Source organism: Pelodiscus sinensis, chromosome 1 (genome assembly GCF_052426305.1).
Source record: "Pelodiscus sinensis isolate ZL-2025 chromosome 1, ASM5242630v1, whole genome shotgun sequence".
In the NCBI taxonomy this organism is placed as follows: domain Eukaryota; kingdom Metazoa; phylum Chordata; order Testudines; family Trionychidae; genus Pelodiscus; species Pelodiscus sinensis.
The window spans coordinates 147936727-147961306 of NC_143052.1; the positions used below are offsets into that span (position 1 = coordinate 147936727).

At 44.0% G+C, this 24580-nt stretch overlaps 1 protein-coding gene across 4 annotated transcripts in view; it reads left to right on the forward strand.

Moving 5' to 3' along the window:
- Positions 1 to 22587, forward strand: part of GSK3B (glycogen synthase kinase 3 beta) — a 227808-nt gene extending 205221 nt beyond the window's left edge. For 3 of the 4 annotated variants that reach the window (XM_075905448.2, XM_075905459.2, XM_075905466.2), the window contains 2 exons: positions 7057 to 7155; positions 17025 to 22587. In XM_075905448.2, the coding sequence (XP_075761563.1) occupies positions 7057 to 7155; positions 17025 to 17089 (164 nt within the window). In that variant the 3' untranslated portion in view covers positions 17090 to 22587. The remainder of the gene's footprint in view (positions 1 to 7056; positions 7156 to 17024) is intronic. The other variant, XM_075905473.2, reaches the window with a different exon arrangement.
- The last annotated feature ends 1993 nt before the right edge of the window (positions 22588 to 24580 follow it).

Sequence of the window (24580 nt, forward strand, 5' to 3'; positions counted from 1 at the left end):
TGCAGCCTGTGGGCTTTAGCCTTGCTTCCGTGGGCAGTTTGGGGCTCCAGCCCCACACTGCCGTGGGCTGCTGGAGCTTTCTCCAGTCCTGGACCCGGTCTCTCGTCCACGGACTGCCGAGAGCCTGGGCTCTTGCCCCGCTTCTGCAGGCTGCCTGGGGGTCCAGCCCCACGTTGCTTGGGGCTGCCACCAGCCCTAGCCTTGGTCCCATTTCCATAGGCTGTATGGGCTCTGTCATAGGCTGTTGCTGGCCCGGATTGCGCACTGCGGGAGGCTGCCCTGACCCAGTCCCAGTGCTGCAGGCTGTCCCATGCTGCTGCTTCAGCGCGGCCCCTCCTAGTTTGTCCTCCTGCTACTAGGCCACCAGGGTTCTCTGATCAAGGAACATCCATGTTCTGATATTACCAGCCCAGAGATTTCTGGTTTTGGGAGGTGCAACCTATAGTGTAGTCTTATAAATATATAACTGCAAGCTCTTAGCACTGGGGTAAGGGAGAATCCCTGTGCTCTCTTACCTGCCAGGACTCTGTTTCCATTCCAGTTCAGGTCATGTAGTGTAGGCATTGATACCTGCTCTGGAGTAAGTGCAAATTCCAGCTTTTTATGCCTGAAACAGTCCGGTCTATGCTCCCAACTTTAGAACATGGTGCCCAATTGTAACCAAGGTAACTGAAGCAAGATTTGTCTGTCTGTACAATGTAGCATGATTTGAAAGTTACAACTTTAGTTCGATCCCTATCAGGGAGGATAAACACAAGCTTAGTCTTTTGACTTAACATGATTCACACTACCTACATGGGAAGTGCATGCGTTGGATGTACCAAAACACCTTCCATGAGCTAAACCAATTTGTAATGTAGTTTTAGGAATACATGTATGGCCAGTTTGCATGGGGGGGACCGCACTGGCGGGCGGGCTGGGGGGCTCTGGTACTGTTCGGTCCTGCTAGATCTCCAAAAAGCTTTGTCCACACATGTCATTGCACAGGTGTTGCTAGTATTGTTGAAATTACAAAGTCTATCAGCATTGTAACCAATCTATTAGCTCAGTTCCACTGTGTTGTTTCCCAGTCTTGAGTTACCCCTTTTCATTGCAGGTACGGTCCTCTTGCCTACATCTTTTCTTCAGGCTTGTGAGGAGCTAAAATGTTACTAAGATATTCTCTCATTTGGTACATCTCTATCATGTACTCCTACCCCATCCTCATTCCAGCATTTAATTATTTAAACTCGTTTATTATAAATCATTATTAAAAACTACATGAATGGGTGGGCTTCTGCTTTGGCAACACAAGCGTATAAAACATCAAATGAACTGTTTAAAAGCAATGGGGGGAAACAAACACAAATATATATCCTGACATGTGGAAGAGAAGGAAGAATGTTTAAGAAAAAGAAATATACAATCATTAGGTAAGCTATCCCTACCTCAGACAACTCTTTAACCTCTGATTTCTAGTCTTCTAACCCTGTTCCCCAAACATTTGTGTCTCTGCAATCCACTGGAGAGCTGATAGTCATTCGGTAGAGCTTTCCAAAAGTATGTTGGAAGAGATTTTGGGTGGGGGGGACCTGGCTCAGGCAGCTATACTCACCCCAAGAGAAGCAAATTAGTATATTTCCACATCTAAGGCTAGATCCACAGCTTGCAGTCATGGCTGAGTGTAGGCCACTAACCAGGTCCAAAAAAGGAAGGAATAAAGCACTCAATATCAAGATTTTAGACATGATTTTAGAATGATTAACATACTGCAGTATCCACTGCATGGGGCAGCACTCAAAAGTATACCCCTGAATGCCATCTCCAGAAACAGCTGGTGAGCTTCTTGGCCTTCTTTTGCCATCATGAGATCCTACACCTTGGACTGTGTGCACAGATCCTTGTCCAGAGGACAGCCAGTCACTGGACAAGCCATTGGAAAATGAACATACTAACATATGTTAAAAATCATTCTACACATGTAATAAATGAAGCTAAAAGAGAATTCCATTGTTTAAAATTGCATTTGTCTTTTAAAAAGCACTTTATTGATTTATTCTTAAGAAATGCTGTCCAACTCTGGAGTGCCTGTGGTTCTCACTGATTGTCTGAGACCCCAAAAGCAGGGGATAAAAAAATCTTCATCATTTTCATGCAAGATTGGCTTTCCATAAGATGCTAAGTATCACATCATCCCAGCTGTGTATTGGAAATGGTGATGAATAGCCAGTGCCTAAGATAAAGCCCACAGTTTTATCTGATCTGTGCTGGTAGTTTTAGGATTCCATTTTCCAGTTTTCAGGCATTAAGACAGTATCTTCTTATAACTGCAAGTGTAAAATAGATTAATAATGAAATGTAGGGCTGGAAGGGCCATCAAGATGTCATTCTAGTCCATCTCCTTGTGCTGAGGCAGTACCAAGTCTACCCATATCTTCCCTGACCAATGTTTATCTAATCCAGTGGTTCTCAAACTTTTTGGGCTCTGGAGCCCTTTACATGCGTAAAAATTTATGCAGAGCCCCAAAGGTCCACTGATTGTGTGTGTTGTACCTATCGATGTTTCCAGTTTGTCAACTTCGCGGAGCCCCAGGAGATGTCTCGCGTAGCCCCAGGGCTCCGCGGAGCAGTTTGAGAAACACTGATCTAATCTATTCTTAAAAACCTTCAAATAAAGGGATTCCACAACTTCCCTTGGTAAGCTATTTTGGTGCTTATCTATGCTTCTAGTTCAAAAGTTTTCCCTAATATCCATCCCAATGGCCCTTGCTGCAGAGGAAGCCCCTCTTGTCTAACCCCATTTGACATGGAGAACAATTGACCCTCTTTATATCAATCTTTAACATATCTGAAGACTTAATTGGGTTTACTCCCACCCTCTGCTGCAGTCTTGCTGAGATTTAATTTGAACTGAAGGAGACTGTGCTGGTGACTCTGAGTTCTCCAATCCAGACAAAGAGGTTAGATGAATTTGTGTTTGCGGATGAAGATTATCCAGAGGGAAGGTATAGAGAAGGAGGGGAAGGGGACCATGGATGTAACCCTGTGGAACCCCACAAAGTTGGAGGAGGATCCTCATATGGTCACGTAGGAGGGGAGCCAGGAGAAGGCATAGGGAAGACATGATTTCAAGAAGATAACTAGGGTCAGTGGTGCCAAAGGCAGCTGACTGTTGTTGAGGATGGAGTATTGGTTCTGAACTGTGTCTAGGGAGAAACTTTGCCTGGCAAAAACAATCTCAGTGAGTGCCCCACATTTTTTTTCACGATGCTTTAGATCAACCACTCCCAAGCTCTCTTCCTACCATACCCACCAGTATTCTGCATGTCTAGGTAACCTGGATTTCCTACCCATTCCTCCCCCATGAATAGCGCTACTGCTAGGCCATCCATCCTCCTTTCCCCCTTCCCAGTCTCCCAATTCACCTGCCCCAGCACAAGTTCCCAGGAGGTGCAGTCCCTGACTCCCTCCCTCCTCCTCTTCCCACAACCTTCCATGATTCCCTCTAATGCTAATCCCCAAGCACACCGTCCCTTTCTCTCACTGCTTGCAGCCCTTCCTGCTGTATGGCGTGCTACAGACACCTGCGCCACACCGTCTACCTTGCTCTAGATAGTCCCTTTGGGAAGAAGCACTTCATAGACAGAATTAATTTTGATGTTTTGTTCCAAAACAGGCTCTCCTGGTCCTTTGTAATCAGCCAGTAGGCTGTAGTTCAGTGGCATCATTTGATGACCCATAGTCAGAGAATCACTTTTTATTGTGTGTGATTGCTGGTGTACCTGTACCAAACCAATGAGTTTGCCAGGCATCTGATATTTTTGTTACTGGTGTGAAGTTTTGTAGTTGAACCAGCAGATCAGAAAATTGTTCTCTGCCTTTGACACAGAGCCGTTCTTATAAAAAAGTTTCATTTGAAACCTGTTTCTACACATAACTAGAAATCTTCTCACGATAACCTTTGGCGTGCTGCATGGATCCAGGTTACTTTCAGACAAAATAACTTGGCTTGGAAGGGGGGGTAGTGTGAAATGTTTGGGAGCTAACTCTCTGAATGGCTTGGTTATGTTGAGAAGCTTGCAGGGGCATAACTCTGTGAAAAGTTTGGTCCCCTGACTTGTCCTTGTGACTGTTACACAATGTTTGCCAACACAGCAAACTGTACTTTTACCAGTGCATCCTGGGATTCCTGAAGTAACTAACCCATTGATACTGGGAGTGGAGTCTGCTCGGCTATTTCTAAACACAAGACAATTCATTGGGCTGGAGCTAAGAGGACAAGCTGGACTGATACATCTACAATGTTTGACTTCCTTTTCCCTGCTGGGGATGTATATCTCTCTCTAAACTGCACTTTTCTGCTAGACCTGAGCTCAAGACATGGTCCCCAGAGTGGCAGCCAGTCCTTGGAAGATATCTTGGACAGTTGTGTGCGCACAGAAGGTGCTAAATTCTTTGCAATCTAACGGCATTGATGCCATGGCTGCTTACAAGGATATTTAGTTTAATTTATTAACAGAGTGTGGAGAGGGCTTCAGGGTCCTGAGCTGGGGATTGAATACAATTAGACACCCTAAAGTTAAGGTTCTTTTTCAAATCCTGGGCTGGAAATCAGAGAGAAGGGAGGCAGGAAGGCAGCCTGCAGGTAACACAAATCCAGTCATTTGCTGCAGTATTTTGCATGCCCAGTACTGGGCAGAACCATGAGGGGTGTGGCAGCTACACACAAATGAGAGAGCACAAATGTAATTAAGTTTTTAACCAAATCTTCAATTAAACTTCAAAAAAGTTCAGTTTGGTTTGGATCAGTTATTCTGTTTTCTATGAACTGATCCGTCCCTCTCTTGTTGAAATACTGTGCAATTCACAGAATCCTGAATTTATGTTCATGGATACAATGGGGAAGAAGTTGGTGTCTTCTGCCTGTTATCTCTACTCCCTCATATAGCTGCAAACATATTTGCACTTCTAGTAGATCTCTTCTGCCTGAACCACAGGTGGGAAGGTGCTTTAGTGAGTAACAGTGGCCGTTTTGCTAGTCTGAGCGGACTTCTTTAGTGACCAGATGCCGGGAGAATTACAATGGGATGAAAGCAGTGTTGATGCATTGTAGTTATACTGGGTCAGCCATACATTTTAGACACAGAGGTCTGGCTCTAGACACTTGGTAGCAGTACATTTTAACTGGGTTTGCCATCTCTCAAACACTACTGTCATGAGGTACTGTCAGGCAAGATGAAGGGCATGCTACATTCAAGCTTGGATAGCTGTCCATATTTCCACCTCATTTCCCACTTGAATTACAAGCTCAAGGCTAACAAAAGTATATTTGTTTGCTCCAGGAGCTGTATGAAAGAGCAAGACACACAATGGCTTCCTTATGCCAACTGATTAAGGAAATCCCTCTTGGGGAGGGAAAATAGCAGACTAACGTCTCTGGGCAGGGAGTGACTAGTAGCGGTGTGCTCATCACTGGATTGTATTGGTTTGGTTACTGCAGTGACGCATGTTTGCTTCTGTCCAGTCAGAATTTGTGTATTTTATAGAAGTACAGCTCAAAACTGTACACTGGTGAGAGGTTAGTAAGCAATTGAACTGTGCTTTCTCCAGCTGGGCTTCTCAGCCAATTACTTTTTCTTTTTAAATGTATTTTTGTTGAGAAAAGGGGGGAGGTTCAAATTGACACAGCCCTTGTCAGGCCTAAATGTAATGCTCATGTTCGAGAAAAGACTTAAGCTCTTTACTCTGCCTTGTAGATAAGACCTAGTAGCTCGGGGCAGTCATGTACAAAACTGCACTGTGTGTGTTGGGGTGACCGGGCTTGGTTTCGCAACAGGTTTCTCTCTCTCTACAGAATTTAGATTAACCACTGCCTGCATGCACTTCTCCCCCAGGAGAGTTCTTGCAGTGCCAAGACTTGTCTTTCTCCTCCTTCCTTGAGGTGACTGTCCTGTTGCTGTATCTGGATGTGCCTTCCTTTAGAGGCAGTCTCTTCCACTCCTGGCACAGCCATTGAGAGACGCTCCTTCCTTTCTGCGCCATTGCTGGCTTCAGTGTGGTACTTGACAGATCCCTTCCGGGCAGCCTGCACTATTATCACTTGATGACCTAGTCGGCGCCAGCCATCATCTCCAGCTCAGTGTTACCGGCAGTTGCCATTATGAGACATCTGTTACTCAGATACATATTGAATCTATTTTACATTTGGGGCTTCAGTGACTTAATTGTTTTTCTTTGGTTTTTAGAAAGAACAGTAGTAATATTTTTGTGTTCTGTTGAACTGATCTGACAATCAAACCCCTGGACTTTTCACTGTGTCTTTAAAGGAGATATCTGCCCAGCTAGACTGCTTGGCAGCATATAAGGAGACTCAGCTATGTCCATGGTGTTAGTGTGGAGCGTCCCTGACTAGTGGAGTTTAATGCAGTGCAGTTTTAGCCATGTCTGTCCCAGGATATTAGAGGGACAGGTGGGTGAGGTAATAACTTACACTGGACCAACTTGCATTGGTGAGTGAGACCGGCACCATCCCATCTCAGCAGTATTATAGCATCTCTTGAATGCTTGTTTCTCTTACCAACAGAAGTTGGTCCAATACAAGCTATTACCTCATCCAGCTTGCATGACTTTGTGAGCCAAGGATTTGACTCCTTAGAGCTGTTGGAGAATCGCTAACAGTCAATGCCCAAAGCAAGACGCTGTTGTCATCAGCCTTCTCCTCTTGGCTGACTAAGACAGTGTATGTTCGTGGAGGGGAAGGGTGATTCTCAGAAACAAATCACATTAACAGGCTGCTTCCAAGGACCAGGATTAGTTGGTGCTTTGCTAACTCCATGGTCATCTCCTTTCCCTGGGAAATGATTGCTTCTTGCAGCTAACACAGCTGGATTCCTATGCTGGATATCACTGTGGCTTCCTCTTGCTCGTGGACCTATATGGAAGTGTAATGTGACCTTGTTTATTGGGACATGCATTTCATTGATGGTAACGTTTTCTGAGAAACCCAAGGAGTTAATCTGCATGCCGAGGTTCTGTGTGGACTATAAGCTAACTCTGTTTGTTCCACCTCCCCTCCAGAACTGTCAAGTAACCCATCTTTGGCTTCGATCCTCATCCCTGCTCATGCTCGGAATCAAGCAACTGCTTCAACCCCTACAAATGCTACAGCAGCCTCAGGTGAGAACATGCGCCTGCCTCCCTGCTCTCTCAAACTGCACTCCTTCCATGAAGAATCTTGAGTAAACAGACTCTGGGGTGGATGAGGAATCATTTAATTCCAATGCCATTTAAAACTCAGTCTGATTAGACTAGCTGGCTGTGGGCACTTTGGCAATACTAACCCGAGTCCTAACCTGGCTCCTTTTGATGATGCATCCTAGTGTCTGTCTTTTTCACTCAAATTTCTAATGTGAAGAAGTGGTACAATGAGAATAAGCTTAGCTTCCAAAGATACTCCTGGTCAGTTAATTTCTGGCACCCATAGCTACTCTAGAGCTCAACAAAGTCAGTGCTAACTTCAGCTAGTTTTAGAGATGCCCACGAAAACGAGGAATGGTCAGCTCAGTAAATGTAACGTCATCTGGAAAGATTATTTCCAATCAGATTTTGACTGCATGTAGGTAAAGATTCTCTCACTAATGCAAAATACATTAGCAGAAGGGATTACCCAAAGGATTCACTTTCAGTGTATTGATTTTTGCAGCACCTAAGCAGTAACAGCTTCTTATTGTGAATGCCCTTCTAGCAGCTTTCATCACCAAATAATGCTCTGGCTTTTTGCCATTTCTGAGAGTGGCTCTCTTCTTTGTCTCTGTCTCTAGCTGCCTAACACATCTAAAGCCTCATTGCTGGCCTGGAGATACACCATGGTGTGTTGTGATCCTATATGAACTTACAAGTTGTGCAGTGTTATATTATCTTCACTAGGAGAACTCCAAGGCAAATCCAGGATGCTGCATGCTACAGTGTTGATGGCTCAAGAGAGAGTACTCTTCTCTGAATTAGTGCTGAGCCAGTGTCCCAGTACGCTCTCCAGGTCTTGTGTGGCTGAAGGTGTTGTCTTTCAGAGGTGCTGTAAGATGTGCACAGGGTACAGAAGGTTTGGAGAAATTCCCTAGTGTGAGTTTAAAAATGCAGTGTCCTTGCTTTGCTTAGCCTGGCGTCTGAAGAGCTTACATGAGGGAAAGCACTCCAGGTCAAGTCCAGAATGTGAGCTGTTCTAAAAAATGGCTAATTTAATGTCAGCATTTTTAACCCTCCTATGAGTAGCCATTTTAGCTGAAATGGAAATGTGTCTTTGATCCTCGTGAGAAACTTTTGCAGTTACTGGGGAATTTTGATATGTAGTTTGGTGTTGGATAACATTCAGTTACCCCTTCATGGTCTTTTGTATATGCCGCTATTTTGATGACCTTGGACCCAAACTTGTGTGGTGTTAATTTTGCTTGAGTTAAGATTTCAGGAGTAGGCTCTATTGGAAATTGTATGCGCCTGATTTGCTTTAAATCTGGTGTTACTATTGGCAATAGAATTCACTGCCTAGACTCTGAGCAGCAAGTCTTGTAATTATTAAACCAGTATCAGAGCAGCATCGGAATGGGTTTGCTGTCAGCGTGGGTGCCCTGTGTCAGATGGCAATGTTTTCTAGCAAATTGCTTGTCTTGGTAAATAAACTATTCAAAGGCAGGCTTCCAGTGGTGCGGTGCTAGCTGATTGGAGACCTAGCAGGAGGTTTTTAAAAGTAACACAAGTTAGAGTTGGTTATAATTGCATGGTAACTATCATGTGACATTAACACTCTCCCTCCTCCTCTCCTCCTCCTTCTTTCCCCCCTCCCCCTCCTGCTAGACCAATTATAGTGATTATAGTGTCTCTTTATGAGTTTAACTCTTAGTGCCTTCAAGCCACTGGTCCTAATCTGTTAGCTCAGACTTTGAAATCCAGAGAGTTCAGGTTCAGTCCTCACAAACAACCCATCTTAGAGTTTCATTACAGAATTACTTTCACTTCTCATGGGGGCTGGAGTGTTACATGTTAACATTAAATCTGTGTCTTTATAATGCAACAGCTGAAAATTCAAGGGCTGATGCTGATCAGAACTGGGAGGGGGAACCAATGGTTAGAAAAGAACCTTTTTTGATTTGGGGGCCACTGACCCACAGAAAAATCAGTCGGGGCCACACACAAGTGAGAAGGAGAAAAAAACCCAACAAAACCCCACCCTCACTGACATTGCACCCATATTCCCCTTGCACATCTTGGGGGGCCCAGGATAGTAGATTTGGGTGCTCTAGTCCCACAGAGGGATGGCAGGAGGGATAGAATGCCACATGGGCTCCCAGTGCTGGAGGTCGGGGAGCCCCAAACCTCGCGCTGAATCCAGGCAAGCCAGGGGCCACATCCGGTCCCTGGGCCTTAGGTTCCTCACCACTGTTCTAAAATAACCTCTGATTGGTGGTTTTTCCCAAATCTAGCATGGTAATGCTGGTCAGGAGAGTTAGACTTTCTCTCCCCAAATTCTGTTGGCATGTGAAATGCACAGTGTTTGGAGTAATAGCTCGCCTTTATTTAACATTTGGTACAATAGCACCTAGAAGATCTAGTCACACCCATTGTGCTAGGTCCTGTGCAAACACGTTAGATGACGCAGCCATGTGCAAACTGAATTGCCCTTGCACCTCTAGAATCGTACACTCTGTGCGCCTGTGCACGTGTAAAAGTATGTAGGAAATGATGGGTTGAAGCTCTAAGTGCAAAACTCAGTTCAGCTCTAACTGTGGAATCATAGCCAGCATCTGGAATACACATACTGTGCGTGACACACACTCTGTGTAGTCACAACCAGCATTTGATTTTCACTGTGATTTACACGAGCTGAGTCTCTGGATCAACACCAAATTACTGAGGTGAGGCTCTGGGCCACAGCAGTAGGTTTCAAACTTGTTTTTCCACGACCCAGATGAAGAAAATTATTGATGATTGCAACTCATTATATCTTTTGACTAGAGTGTGGACTCTGGAGGGAGGAGCCAGGAATGAGGGGATTTGGGGTGCAGGAAGAGACTCGGGAGGGGGTGGTGTCCTCGGGACTGGGGTAAGGAGTTGGTATTTGGGGCACTGGCTTGCCTCCAGCAGCCTGGTCAGCACTGCAGCAGGGGTGCTAATGCGGTTTCCTGCCTCGCCTGGTACCACGGACCGTGCTGTGCCCCAGAAGCAGCCAGCGGCAGGTCTGGCTCCTAGGCAGAGGCACACAAGCAGTTCTGCCCACTGCTTTTGCCCACAGATGCAGACTCTCCCCCAGCTCCCATTAGCCAGTAGGAATCTGGAGCCAGTGCTCATGATGGGGACAGCACACTGAGCTCTGTGTCTCTCCCCCCCTTCTCCTTCCTGCCAAGGAGCCAGACCTGCTGCTAGTGGCTTCAGGGATGCAGCGTGGTCCACAGTGCCAGGACAGGCAGAATGCTGCCTTAGTACCCCCACTAGTCACCAGGTCACCCTACAGCCAGGTGACCCAATGCCTCTCATTGTGCGACCCTGTGTTGGGTCATGACCCATAGTTTGAAATCCACTGGTCCATAGCATGTCTGAATGTGTTTGCACATTGGGTGGGTAGCTGAATGCAGAAATGCAGTTATCATGCAACTTTGACAGCTTTATTTGAACTTCACATGCTGATAGTCCCTCCTGGAATGTACTTCAAACAGCTCCTGTTTGAAATGCTCCCAGGAGAAAAAGTCTCCCAAACTAATAGAAACTTAAAAAACAACAAAGTCTTGCAGCACCTTGCAGAATAACAAAACACGTAGGTGGGTATCATGAGCTTTTGTGGGCACAACTCACTTCTTCAGAGGAATGGAGTTATTAAAGGTCCCGATCCAAAATAAATAGGGGGTGGGGGTGGGGGGAGGAGAAGGAATAGTCAGTTAGAGTCTCCATGCTACATGAAGCTGGTAGAGAAGGTGCAAATTGTTCTTAAGTTCCCTTTGGTTTCTTTTATGCCATTAGGATGTGCAATGTAGTGGGCCATCCAGTCAATGTCTTTATTCATACCTTTGTGATAGGAATCAAACCTGTAAATGAAGTTAAGTTCCAGACTGATTTCTTCAAAAAAGTCTGTGGCCTGTAACTCGGAGCAGGAATATGTAGTCCTGGATGTGTGAACATCCCTTGCGTCTAGTCCAGCGAGAGAGATCAGTCCTTGGAATGATGGCAGTATATGAAAGAGAATTATTGTGTGCAATTTTTAAGAGAGTTCCAAATGCATTGGTTTTAAATTACCTCTCATTCAGGGAGGCCTATAGAGCGGGATCACAGTATCGACAGGGGCTGGCTTTACAAGGAGAAATTTTGCTCTGGTACCATTTGTAAACTTATCATATTACCCTTAAAATATAGGCAGTGGCGTGTTTGAATACATGAGGACTTGGGGGTGGGATAAATGTATTCTAATAGACTTTGTGAACAACACACCCATTCTAAAGTGCTTTTTCACTTCTTAGTTGTGCAGGTCATCCTTAAAAGTACCAATAAATCCCTTATGACACTATCATCTATTTTTCTTCTTGGATCAATAAGTGGCCAGATAGAAATGCTGACCAGCAAAGGAACTACCTGAAGGCGTTAGACGCCCCACATGGGAGCTTGGCCAGCACAGCTGCAGGGATCACTTCCTGTTATGTCCTGCTATATTAATTCTCTTGGTCTTAACTGAGATGTTCCAGCATCTCCAGCAGCAAGGTGGGGCAGAATGGAACCCGAGGTGCCTGCCAGCACAGAACAGTTGCATGAGACTATGATGATATTCATAATAAAGTAATATTTAGCACATAGATGTGCAGTTTCACCTTGAGAGCACGTGGAAAGCATTTAATTCTCATCTCCCAGAGAGAGGGGCAAGTATTATCCCAATTTTTAGATAGGGAAGATGAGGCTCAGAAAAGTGCACAGATTGCCCTGGGTGTCAGTGACTGAAATTTCTGGTTGCCAGATTTGGGCTTAGATCACTAACTTATAGTTATCTGTAAAGAACAAAAAAAAAACCCACATGATGCCCTAGATTTCTAGGGTCACAACATCACTGATGAATTCTCTCTCACCCTACCCTTCCTCTTGAGTCCTAAATTGTCCTTTAAGGACCCTCTATTATTGGCAGATTATCTTCCAGGTTAGCTTTGTGATCTTTTGGGAATGAAAAGCCCTATGGCAAGTTTTCTTAAATTCGGTAGCATCTGGGAGTAGTTCCCTGGCTGCAGCTCCATTCTATGTAGCCATCTTTCTGGTAGGCTTCTGAGGGATACCACGTACCCAGCCAGAAAGTGGAGGCAATTGCAGAAGGACTGGGAGAAGCAACAGCAAAATGCTGCCTTAAAGATCAGTAGAAAACGACCTCTCTTGCGATGGCTGTGGTGACAGTAACAAGGCCTAAACACAGTACATAATCTGTCTCCTTTGCGTTCAGAGCGGTCAGGCTGATAATGAGAGAAGGCTTATGGCTAAGAGCAGGGGTGGCTGCCTGCCTGTGGCTCTAGAGCCACATGTGGCTCTTCTGAAGTTAATATGCAGCTCCTTGCTCAAGCACCGACTCCGGGGCTGTAGCTACAAGTGCCACATTTCCAGTGCTCATCTCCTGGCTCCACTTCCTCCTCCAAGTGTATTGCACCCTCTCTCCTTCCCTCCTCCCACAGAGCCTCCTGAGTGCCATGAAACAGCTGACTGCAGTGGGCAGGAGGCGCGGGGAAAGTAGAGGAGGTGCCGATCGGTGGGGTTGCTGGTGGGCAAAAGATGCTGGAGATGGGAGAGGAGGCACCTGATGGGGACCACTGACAAATTACTGTAGGTCTTTGGCAATGTACCTTGGTAAACTGTGGTTCCTTAGGCTCAGGTTGGCCATACCTGGCTGAAAGTCTCACCCTAAGCACTGCTGCAATCCCAAGCCACAACCTGGTGAGGTGTGCCTGCTGCAGGCATCTCCCCAGCACTGTTCCCTGTGAACTGTGCGCTCATTCAGCTGCTCTGGAGAGATTCCAGTGCCACCCACTGATTAGTAGAGTGCCCACAGCTAAGTGGTTTGTTTCTGCTGCAGGTGCACATCACACATGCCTCAGTGCACATAACATTTATTCCCACTGGGGAGACTTAGCAGGAACCTTAGGCACAATGTGTGTCACGGGCACAAATGTGAATCTACCTCAAAATACTTGGCTTTTTTCTGGTTCTGCCAGAAGCACAGGTTGCCTCATGGACTCTGCTTAACTGCTGACTCCCTATGGAAGGAGAGGAATCTGAGTGTACTGGGAGTATTCAGTGCAGCATCTTAGTATGGAGACATGGGAACTGGCATATGCTGTACTCACCTTGCTCCCAAGCCTGCACTCTGGCCTGTGCTAGCACAGACCCTGCAGAAAAGCCAAGGCTGTGCATTTCCTGGAATGCATGGTATATGCCACGTTGGTGTTTGCAAGCATGTACCAGCTGCCTGATTAGCATGTACAATCTGACCCCACATTGGAAAGCCTTTGTATAGATTGTTGTAGAAGACCCACAAGTATGGGAACCGAGACTGTTTCCTTGCTTATTCCTTCCTCTAATCCGGGGTCAGGGAACTTTTTTTGGGTTCGGGAGCCACTAGCCTACAGAAAAATCAGTCAGGGGTCATACACGAGTGAGAAGCAAACCAGAAGAATCACAATCCTCACTGACCTGGTCCCCAAATGAGAAGGAGCAAAGGAAAACCTCACAGATGTGGTCCCCAGCTGAGAAGCAGCAAAAAGAGACATTTCACTCCCCTCAAACTCCAGGGCTAGTAGATTTTGTGGGGCCTGCCTAGATTCTGGGATGGGGGCCAAAAATGAGGGGTTCATAGTGTGGGAGGGGGCCGCCAGGAAGCGGGGTGAGGGTGAGGGTGTGGGCGAGGCGTGCAGGGTCTAGGTGGGATAGGGGTGCAGGAGCAGGACAGGAATGGAGGTGTGGGGTTCGGTGGGAGAGGAAGAGCAGGGGAATGGGGCGCCTACCTGGCATAGCTCCTGTGGGGGGCAGGGGACAGGTTCTCTTTGTGTGGCTCAGCATGCCATTGGCTGAGATTTTTCCCCCTTGCCTGGTTTGCCTTGATCAGGCCCACGAGGCTCCCACGCACGTGCGCAACAGGGAGCCAGCATTGGTGCTCAAGCCACAACACCCACTGTGTGGCTGGAGCACCAACACTGGTTTGCACTGCTGGCCGGGGAGCCCTGAGCTTCATGGGCTGGATCCGGCTTGTGAGCCAAAGGTTCCCCACCCCTGCTCTGATGTGTGCACACAACAGATCAGAGGCGTATGCTCTGAGGGAAAACACAGGCTAGAAACCTGGCCATGAGAAAAGCAGGTTTTATTTATATACTTGGGGTAGATCTTTCCCCATGCCCCTCTGTTTGGTACTTACATATTGATAATGTGCTTTAGCTGTGCTGTCTTCAGGAGCAATAAATCAAGAGTCATAGCACATTCCAGCAAGTGGCACACACAGCATGCTGGGGGTATGCACCACAGTGACTCCGTTCTATGTGTACACTCACCCAGTGGGACTGGGATTTTTAGCTTGGAAACAACATCTAGGGGGGAGATATGATAGAGGTCTCCACACCAGTTACATATTTATTGACAGTGAATAAGGATGTGTTGTTTACTCCTCATAACACAAGAACCTAGGGGTCATCAAAGGAAGGGTTTCTTCACACACAATGCAGTCATTTTGTGGGACTCCCTGCTAGAGGACGTTGTGAAGGCCAAGACTATAGCAATCAAATAACTAGGTAAGTTTTACAGAGGACAGGTCACTCAGTGGCTATTAGCCTGGTGAGCGAGGATGCAAAGGCTGCTCTGGGGTATCCCTCGCCTTTGTTCGCCTGAAGCTGGGAATGGGATACAGTGGGAATGGGAGGGAATCACTTGATAGTTACCTGTTCTGTTCATTCCCTCTGAAGCCCCTGGCATTGGTCATTGTTGGCAGACTGGATACTGGGCTAGAGGACCCATTGTGAGGACCCAGTGTGTCCGTTTGTATGTTCCATGTGATAGTGAATGAGCTAGTTAGTATGAAAGGTTAGCTGTCAGAACAGCAGGGTCTATATTTTAAATTCAAGGGCTGTCAATAATGCTAACAACATACTGTTAAAATATTGGATTGCTATCCTAAGTACATTGGTGTGATATTTTACTGAATTTGAGGAATTATTCTGAGGTGAAGAGAAGTCAGGACTGGACAGTAAGCTGCTATCTGGAGTAGGATTTCCCTTCGTGGCTCAATTATCCTACTTTCTCAGCCTGGTAATTACTTCTCAGAGGCAGGAAGGTGGTCATGGTTTTTTTCTATTTGTCTCCTTTTTTCCTAGATGATGTTCTGTTTACCTTGTCATTCCTGCAGCATATTGTCTGACTCTTTGGTCATCCAGTGCTTTTGGAGATGGTGTCAACCCCAGTTTTTCTCTATAGCCTCCAATGTTGTATTTGTGCTATTCAATGATTTACTTCAACTGTATTCTTGTATTCACCTAAACTCATTCTCTTCCCTTTTTTAATGCACCTGTTTCTCTCAAGAGCTCCATTTTATGCTGTTCATCCAATCTAATCTTAACCATGAGGTGATAGATTCCTCTGTACAGGTTGAACCTCTCTAGCCCATCCTTGGGACCTGACCAGTGCCGAGTGAATTTGCCTGACCACAGGAGATCAATATTGTCTAGCAGTGTTACCAACATTTAAAAGTTTGGGGTGGAGAGAGAAGAGAGAGAGTGCTTTGTGCTAACCCTCATTCATTATCTTTCTCCAGCTTAGTATTTTAAGTGATCATACATTTTTTTCTTCATCATCTGTCAGCCAATTTTGTATTATCCATATTAAAGGGGCTTTCGTAGCTTCTTGTTCGTTTATATATATATATATATATAGGTTTCTGTGTTGTTCCCGCTAATATTTTACTCAGCTTAACAACATCTTGGCTTTTGTTTTATCCTTTTTTAAAAAATTTTCCAGTCTTCTTACACCTCACCTATTCTCTCTAAATGTTCAGAAATGCACCAGTAAAACACTGAGATTCTCTCTGGAAGGATCTTTTGATCAGTCAAAGATCCTGCTTGCCAACAGATTCCTGTTTTGTTATGCATTTGAAATGATCCGTGCCTCTCCTTGAATGAAAGGATGCAGTTGAATGAATAGCTTCCAAATAGGGGGAAAAAAAAGAAACAATCCTTTGCTGCACTTCTTTTGAAAGCATCTTGATATTTGTCCACCTTACATGGTAGAGTTTCTTGCCACTGGATACTGTTGCCTGAGTTAGGGAAGAGAGAGGGTGTTTCAGATTATTTATCACCCGGCACTGATCCCCAACAATGCAGTATAATTGTGTATACCTTGCTACTGGCTTCAGCCTGGACATTAATCTGCTTCAGCAATTAGGAAGGTGGAAGTCTAAGTTGTGCTGAGCAACACAAAATAAACCAATATACTTGGAAGACATGTATTGAGGGAACAAGTGCATGGATCGCACATTAATATGCAAGCTGTTTCTACCAGAGACTATGGCCTCTTGCTTTGATTGTCTCTGCTCATTCACACATTCAAGAGATGGCTTCTTGTAGATGAACACCCAGTATAAAGCCTCAGCACCAGTAGCCACACCTACTTCATGTCTGAACCTTGGGAATGCCAGTGTGCTTATCATACCAGTAAAGTTACTGAATTCTAATAGGACCATGAGCGTTGCAGCAGGACATACAGCTAGGCACGCTTACAGGGCTCTAAACTCTAGTTCAGGGCTGACTTCAGCTTTTGAAAAAGGCTTTTCTGCAGCTGCATTTGAGTCGGTAATATGTTTCATGCAGATCATGCCCCAATGAATCACTCCCTCCTCACCATGATTGTGTTCAGAGCATCTTAACCCCCCAGCATGGCACGGTGATGCGGAGTACATCAGCTCTAACTTGATGGGGACTGTGGGGTCAAATCCATTGATTAATGTTTCTGTTGCTTGGAAGTAACACTGCTTTTTGCTCTCCCCTTTCTGTTGTTGGCAGATAATGCAGGAGAGCGAGGTCAGACCAATAACGCAGCTTCAGCATCAGCCTCCAACTCTTCCTGAAGTGGTCCCAAGCAAGCCAGCTGCACAGGAAAAATCACCAGTAATTTGAGTCTCGCTCAGCAACACTGGTCACATTTGGAAAGAAAATTAAAAAGAGGAAAAAAACAAACAAAACTAAACCCTGTTCATTTTAGTGTTCAATTTTTTTTATTATTGTTGTTCTATTTAACCTTGTAAAATATCTATAAATACAAACCAGTTTCATTGTATTCTCACTCTGCGGGGTCTCCAGGGCAGGGGAATAGGTGGGGGAGGGGGGAGAAGGGAAAGTGGAGCAATAGAACACACCAATGTCTCTCCCCTCGACAATCTCTTCATAACGAAAGTTCGCTGTTGTGTACTTTGAACCAGGACTCTTGCCTCATGCCTCCTCCCACAACAGAAAGAAGGGGGAAAAAAAAACTCATTCTCTGCTGAAGTTTTTTTTTATAACCTTTTTTTATTTTCATTTTTAAGTGAAGCTTCAGAGTTTGGTATAGTGCACAGCTTGAATTTGGTTGGGAGCTTAGCCAGGGTCATTCAACAGAGCTAGGTGTTTCTTGTAAGTGAATCCATATCTAGGCTATCTGAAGAACTGTCCTTGGCATGGTTTGGGGGGAGGGGGGAAATGTGATAGGATAATAGGTAGCCAAGGGGGGTGGGGGTGTTTACTGTATGTCTAAACTTGAAATTGTTAGTGGAAGACTTACTTTAAAAATCAGCTCTAGCAACAGGGAAACCTGCAGCTTCATTGTGGAAAAAGTCAATCAAGTGGGATAGAGATATATACATATATGTATATGTATATTTATAATATATACACACGCATGTCAGACCTAGCTGGTTAGCTTTATTGAAGCAGCTTGTTTGCCTAGTCTGAGCTCCTCCACCAGGTCTTGGACTTCTGTTTTTAAAAGAGCCAAGGAGTGCAAGAAAATGGCCAGTCAGCTCTAATCTCCAGCAGTGAAGACGATGAACGGAATCCCCCAGGAGGAAGGGGACACGCAGAGTTGAGGGGCCTTTTGGAAAGTGGCCACTGTGAAAGCATTTTTCAGTTTTTTGCTCTGAACAGGATGCCCTTTCCCGAGATGCACACAGGAAAAGGACATCAGGGTTTATAATGTGAACTGTAACAATCTACTGGTTTATTTGTAGTTTTTTTAATGCAGTTGGAGCTTGCAGATTACCACTCTCCATAGATAGTTCTGATTTTAAATCCATGGCTAGAATCTGTATTTAATTTCATCTTTTTTAATCTCCTGCTTTTTTATCTTTATTTATTGATGCATGTTGGAGCTGCCATGACAATGTTTTCATATTGATAGAATATTAATAAAATACACATCAGTGATATCAACAGTAACTTGTACCTGCTAACTTGTGGGGAAGCTGACTCTAGAAGTGTGTGTATATAATATAAATAGATACATGTGTAACACAGTACAGTACTCCGTTCTGAGTTTTATTTTTTCTACAGTCTTTAAATGGTCGGTCTGAAGCATAAGATGAATGCTTGTTTCCAGTCTGAGTTGGAGGGTTTTTTCTGTAGTGAATGGTGTAAGAATCAAAGTCTCCATTTCTCAAGTTAAAGCAATATTCCTTGGGAAGAGTCAGGTGAGCAGTGGGAAGTTGCTGCTGCAATGTAGAAACAGACTTTTGAGACCTGATCTGTCTTACCCTTGAGGTTGATGTCCATGTAGGCCTTATACACATTCAGAGAAACCTTAGTCACCTTGGTGCTTATGGGCTATTACTTGACCTGTGGATCTTTAAGGCACAATAAATTGTTTCTGACATTTACAGACCTTTGTGTGGCCCAGGAGTAGCCCACAGTAGCATCTAAGTAAACTCAGTCATTGCAGGGTGGCAAGAAGTCTGTTTATGAATTCAGTACATTTCCCATCCCTACTGTGCTTCGTATTTGCCCCAGTTTGTGAGATTTTTTTGTAAGAATGTTTCTTAGCAGCAGTAGAGCTCCCTCTGACCTGTCTGATAAACAGTGGATGTCTGGGCGGGGAGTTGTTTGCACAGATGAATGGATATTTGGAAAGAGAATGGAAATCCACCTTAATTATGCCCCTCATTATTTAACAAAACTGGGCACACCAAAATATTTTAAAGCCGCTCTAGACCAATTCCAGCTGAAGAGAAAGGAAACCACAATTGAACAAAAACATGTCCCAGCACCTGTAATAAATAACTGAGGCCTGAAAGGAGTGTTATTACAAGAAATCAGCTAGTGAGTGCCCTGAATGGTGGACGAGAGCCTGGATGATCAAATGTCCAGAGAGATTTTAGAAGACAGGAAAAGTGACAGTAGCATGACTAGATCTGCTTTATAGACAAGGCAGCTGGAAGGCTGGGCAAAGACATTTACTCTTGACTTAAGAACAATTCATTACCAATAAAAGGTGGTAATAAAAGGCTGGTTGTTTTAGGTGCTGTCCTTGGTGGTTTGGTTGTTTTTACATTCAAGGCTGTTAGAGGAGGAGCATTAAGAGCTTTTCTCTCATTCTTTTGGTTCTATTTCATGGTAGTGCAATTGTGTTTCTGTGCATGTAGGTTGGTGTATCTGACTTTATTTTTCAAAGATCATGGCAGGATCACAAACCCTTTGTACCTGTTAGATCCAGGCCTTTGAATATTTTTCTCCGTTGTTGTTGTAAATAAGGGTAGGGGGGAGCTCCTCACCAAATTCAAGCTTGTACATTATTTTTGATTGTTTTTAAATTTTTGAGTTTTATTGTTTTGTATGTAAATATGTGGACCCAGGAACTGTTATTAATGAGCAAAAAGTTACCATTCAGGGCAGTGATTCTGTTTAATAATCAGACAAAATGTAGACGAGCTTTTTAAAGCCATATAGTTTTAACTCTGTACAGTAGGTACCGGCCTGTATTATTGTAACAATAACTCTAGCGATGTATAGTGTATCTATATAGTTTGGAGTGCCTTTGCTTCCATGAGGTTTTTTTTTTTAATTTTATTTCCTTTTTTTTTTTAACAGATATATCCCAGACAAAATGGCATCTTTGCTCCCCTGCTTTATAACCCTTTTGAGTGCTTGTAAGGTTTCAGTGATACCATGGTCAGTAGTGGAACAAAAGGAAATTGTGTTTGTAATTCATTTCATTCAAGCCATGGCTTTGTTCTGGATGTTCTAAAGTTGCCCATGCCACCATGCCCTAATAGCAATGACTGGTTTAATTTTACACTTGCCCTCTTGGCACCTGGTAGCTAGTGGCTAGATTAGATTTTGCTCGTCTCTCCCCAATCCCTGTGTCCAGAGGTCTTGTGGACAGCAGCTTCCAGGAGCCTTTGGGGTTTTTTTTGTCTCTTTGCTGTATTAAAGAGAGAGCATATTGGGCTTTCAAACAAAAAAGAAAATTAAAAATCCCCCTAGTATTCTACATTGATAGCCAGACAACTTGCAGAATAACTGTGGTGGTCTGGAGCCATTACTGTAGAACACTCTAGCATTTTTCTAATAAGGGAATTTCCTGTTCCCTTTTCTGCTCTTCCCCACCCCCTTCCCAAAGTCCGTTTATTTTCTTCACAATAGCATTAATGTTATTCTTGATTTCGTGTGCCCAGCACTAAGGCCTTGTTTTTAAAACTAGTTCACTTGTGTTTTCTACCTTGTTAGTATTCCATATAAGATTGTCTTGAATGGGAAAACACTTAACTCTTTACCAAACCAAAGGTTGCTGTTTTTGTGTTTTTGATCCATCTCGTGTCCATTCCAGTGAGGCAGAGGCTGCACTTTCTTTCTGGTGACACGAAGGTCAGTGACGTCAGTTTGCTTTTGACAGGCCACTTGGAATTGTTACTAGCTTTTTAAATTTAACTTTATTTTGGCTTGTTTTTAATGAAGTATGTTCTTGATCTGTCATTTTGTGTACTCTGCAATTGCATATATTTCTGAGGTGGAATTAATTACATTCTCTGTCCCCCCTGGTGGACATCAATCAAGACACTGGTATTTTAATTTCAAAGTTAGCGACCTTTTTAAGGAAAAAATGAATGATGGTCATTTCACACTACATTTTTTTAAAATGGCTGATCCAAGATCCCAGTTCATTTTTCTAGTTTTCAAACCAAATTTTATCTAAAAAAAAAAAAAACCAGATGCTTGCAACTAGAGATAATTTTTAATTTTCCCAGACTTGTTATGCTTTTTAAAAAAATTACCAGTAAACTTTTCTCTACTAGAAATCTCAGCTACTCCGAAGTTTAAAAACAAACTATAAAAGCACAGTAAAAGTATTTGACTCTTTTCTGAGACTATAAAAAAGCATACTTGATGTTTCCATTATTTCCACAGGGGTTTTTGTAAGTTTTTGTTCATTGAATTTGTTTCATTTTGCAACACTGCAATAACAGCAAAACACCACCAACACCACCACCCCCTAAAAACTGTACATAGGGGGTCATCTTGAGAAAAGTAGCTTCCTTGTGTTCTTTGTTTTATTGCCTGTAAAATTTGCGTTCATTAATGTGTTGCTGATGGATCACTTTGGCCTGTACACACACAAATTAGCGTGACCACTTCCATCTTAAAAACAGAAATCTAAAAAATAAATATATATATTAAGGACTGTGGGTTGTATACAAACTATGGCATACACTTGTGCAAATCTGTCTTGATTTAAAGGAAAAGCAAAACCTGTATAACTATTACTACTTGAATGCCTCTGTGACTGAATTTTTTTCTTTTTAAATATAAACTTTTTTTGTGGAAAGTATGCTTAATGTTTTATTATTTTCCCCAGCCCCCCTATCTCCTTGTAAATACATTTTGTTCTGTGTGACTCGGTTCGGAAATAGTTAACTGGTACTGTAATTTGCATTAAATAAAAAGTAGGTTAGCCTGGAAATTAAATTTAAAAATGCAAAGTGTGTGGTCTTTATTTCAAAACCCTGCTTTTTCTCTCCTCCTCTTCCCCTGCTCTTCCCATTCCTCACCCCACACCTCGTTCCACCCTCCAAAAATAGGTGGACATGACTGTAATAATTAAAACACAAGAAATAAGCATGTTTTCTTAAATTATCTATGTTGTTCCATGATACTTTTCCAAGAGATGCCAATGTCTGTCTACAATTCCATTTGGTTTGATGGAGAGAGGAACCCTGCGGCAGTGCATTAAAAAACAAAAACACTTTAACCTCCACCTATAGGGGCAAGCTAAGAACCTGTGTAAATTGCTGGCTTTGATTACCACACATCTTTTTTTTTTAATTTGATCCCATTAGTAATGTTATTTGGTGGTGATCTGTAAAGTTTGTCAAGACCACATCCAGTGGGGCTGTTCCTCCAACAAATCAGCACGTTGCTATCTCTGAGTTGGGTTTTCCAATATTGGATAATGTATGTATTAAACATGACATGTCTATTAGCGCAACAAAAAAAATCCTTTTTGGGCTGGCTGACCTGGCCAAATCCGTTCTGTCGCTATCCTAAACTCTAGATGCAAGGTCATGTGACTGCTGCTTCAATAAAAACAAATTTATATTGCAAAGAGGCTCCTCTTGGTTTATTCTTAGAGACCTATCACGTTCTGAGCTGTCTGAACAGAAACTATAGATATTGAGAAACACTGTCCCAGTCTTGCGTTTCTACAGTGCTTTTCCTCCCTGAGAATCCCAATCCATGTTACAAATTTGCACTGAGGATTGTTAAATTCATTGATGACATGTAGATACCTCTGGGGTAGCTGCCTAACACTCGTAACAATACATGAGAGGTGGTGCAGGAGAATTCAGTTAAGTAGAACACTATTCACCTTGTGCTGGATTTTGGCGAGGACCCCAGAGCAAATGTTCATCCCATGGTTAGAGTTGGGTGATCTTTAATGACCACAAATGGGATTTATGGCTCCTATAGCACACCACCTCTTAAACACTATCCTGGGGCATTGACTCCATAGAGGGTATATTACTTCCTGAATTACCAAGATCTGATAGAGGCTTATGGGGTTTTTTTCTCCTAAATTATTCTAGAAAAGCAAGTGTGTATTACCTGGTCAATTCCACACGACAAAATTGCTGCATAGATACATGGAATTAGCATCTATTGTGTTCAGGATTTTTCAGTTTAAATCAATCTCATTAAGCCCATGCTCTAATTGAATCCAAACCCACAGTTCTACTATTGGAGGCGCTGCCTGTGGCATGGCCTTAGGTCAAGTTCATAAATTCCTTCTTGCTCTGGGATGTCCCTTCACTCCTCCAAGGCATGCAACCTAGATTCCTCCCCAAAACTACAGTAGGTTTCTCCCAGCCTGAGCTGCCCTGCTTCTCATTCTCTGCTGCTGCCTCCTACTCAATCCCCTGAGGCCCTTTGGACTGTTGTGATCTGTTTGAGTGGCTCTGATCTTTTCAGCCCTCCAGCTGTTTGTTAATTCCGCAACATGTTCAACCCGAACCCCTTGCCTTTTGTCCCAGCTCCCTTGGCCTATTCTTTCAGCTCTGTGGGACATAAATTAGAGCAGCTAATATCTTCCAGTGCACACTCAGGATCTAGCTAGCATGCCTTCTTGGCTTCAGCAAGCAGAGTAGATCCAGTGCAGTGAGGTGCATATCAAGGTGGATTCTGTCTGTGGGGCAAGGTGAGGCTGAATTGTAATGGTTACTCACTGTGTAATCAAGGAGAACATGCTGTAGCTGGGCCCACATGATGCTCCCTGACCTTGGGTAAAACTGCCTCAGGCATGAGCTGGGAAAAGAGGAGGGACAAGCTCAGGTTCTGTGGCCCATTGAGGGCCCACTCCAGCAGTGGCAGTGTGTGAATGCAGCACTCTCATGGGCTTTGCAGGGTTTGTAAGACCAGACTCTGAATCTGGCCTCTACCCCAGTCTGAGAACCAGGCAATATGGACTGAGGCCATCATCAACTTACTACTTTCCCATGAGAGGGCTGAAGCAGTCACTACGTCAGAAAAGTCACACGTGTCTCAGTTGGCCAATAGCTATAAAGGGCCTAGGGGCTGGCTCAACCCCAGGCAGTTGGATGACCTGTGAGTGGAATGCAAGCTAGAGAGGACACGAATGAGAATGCCAGAAGGAGGCAGCAGGCTGTGGCTCCAATCAACCATGAAACATTTAATTTCCAGTTAAAAATAGGGCACTGACAGGAGACCTGGACTTGGTGGAAAGGCTACTGACATTCAAACTCTGGCATGTACTGCATGGCCTCATTAAGCTCCAAGACCCAATTGTGGTCTTCATCAAACCCTTTGCAACTGTGAGCTTCTGCTCTGACCGATTCCAGCAACTCTGTTAAAGCCACCTGACTTGTTAGCGCTATGTTAACCTGGAAGGATTAAGATTAGCTGGAGTGTCAGGAAAGGCACCGTCTGTACCTGGCGTATGCATGACAGATGTGCTTTTAAGAACTGTTAAGTGACTATGAGGAAGGCAAAAATCACTTTACCCTTTTCCTTCTCTTAAGCCTGGGAAGGAGGCTGGGGATTGAGGGAAGGCTGCATCTAATGAAAGAGGAAAGCAGGACCAT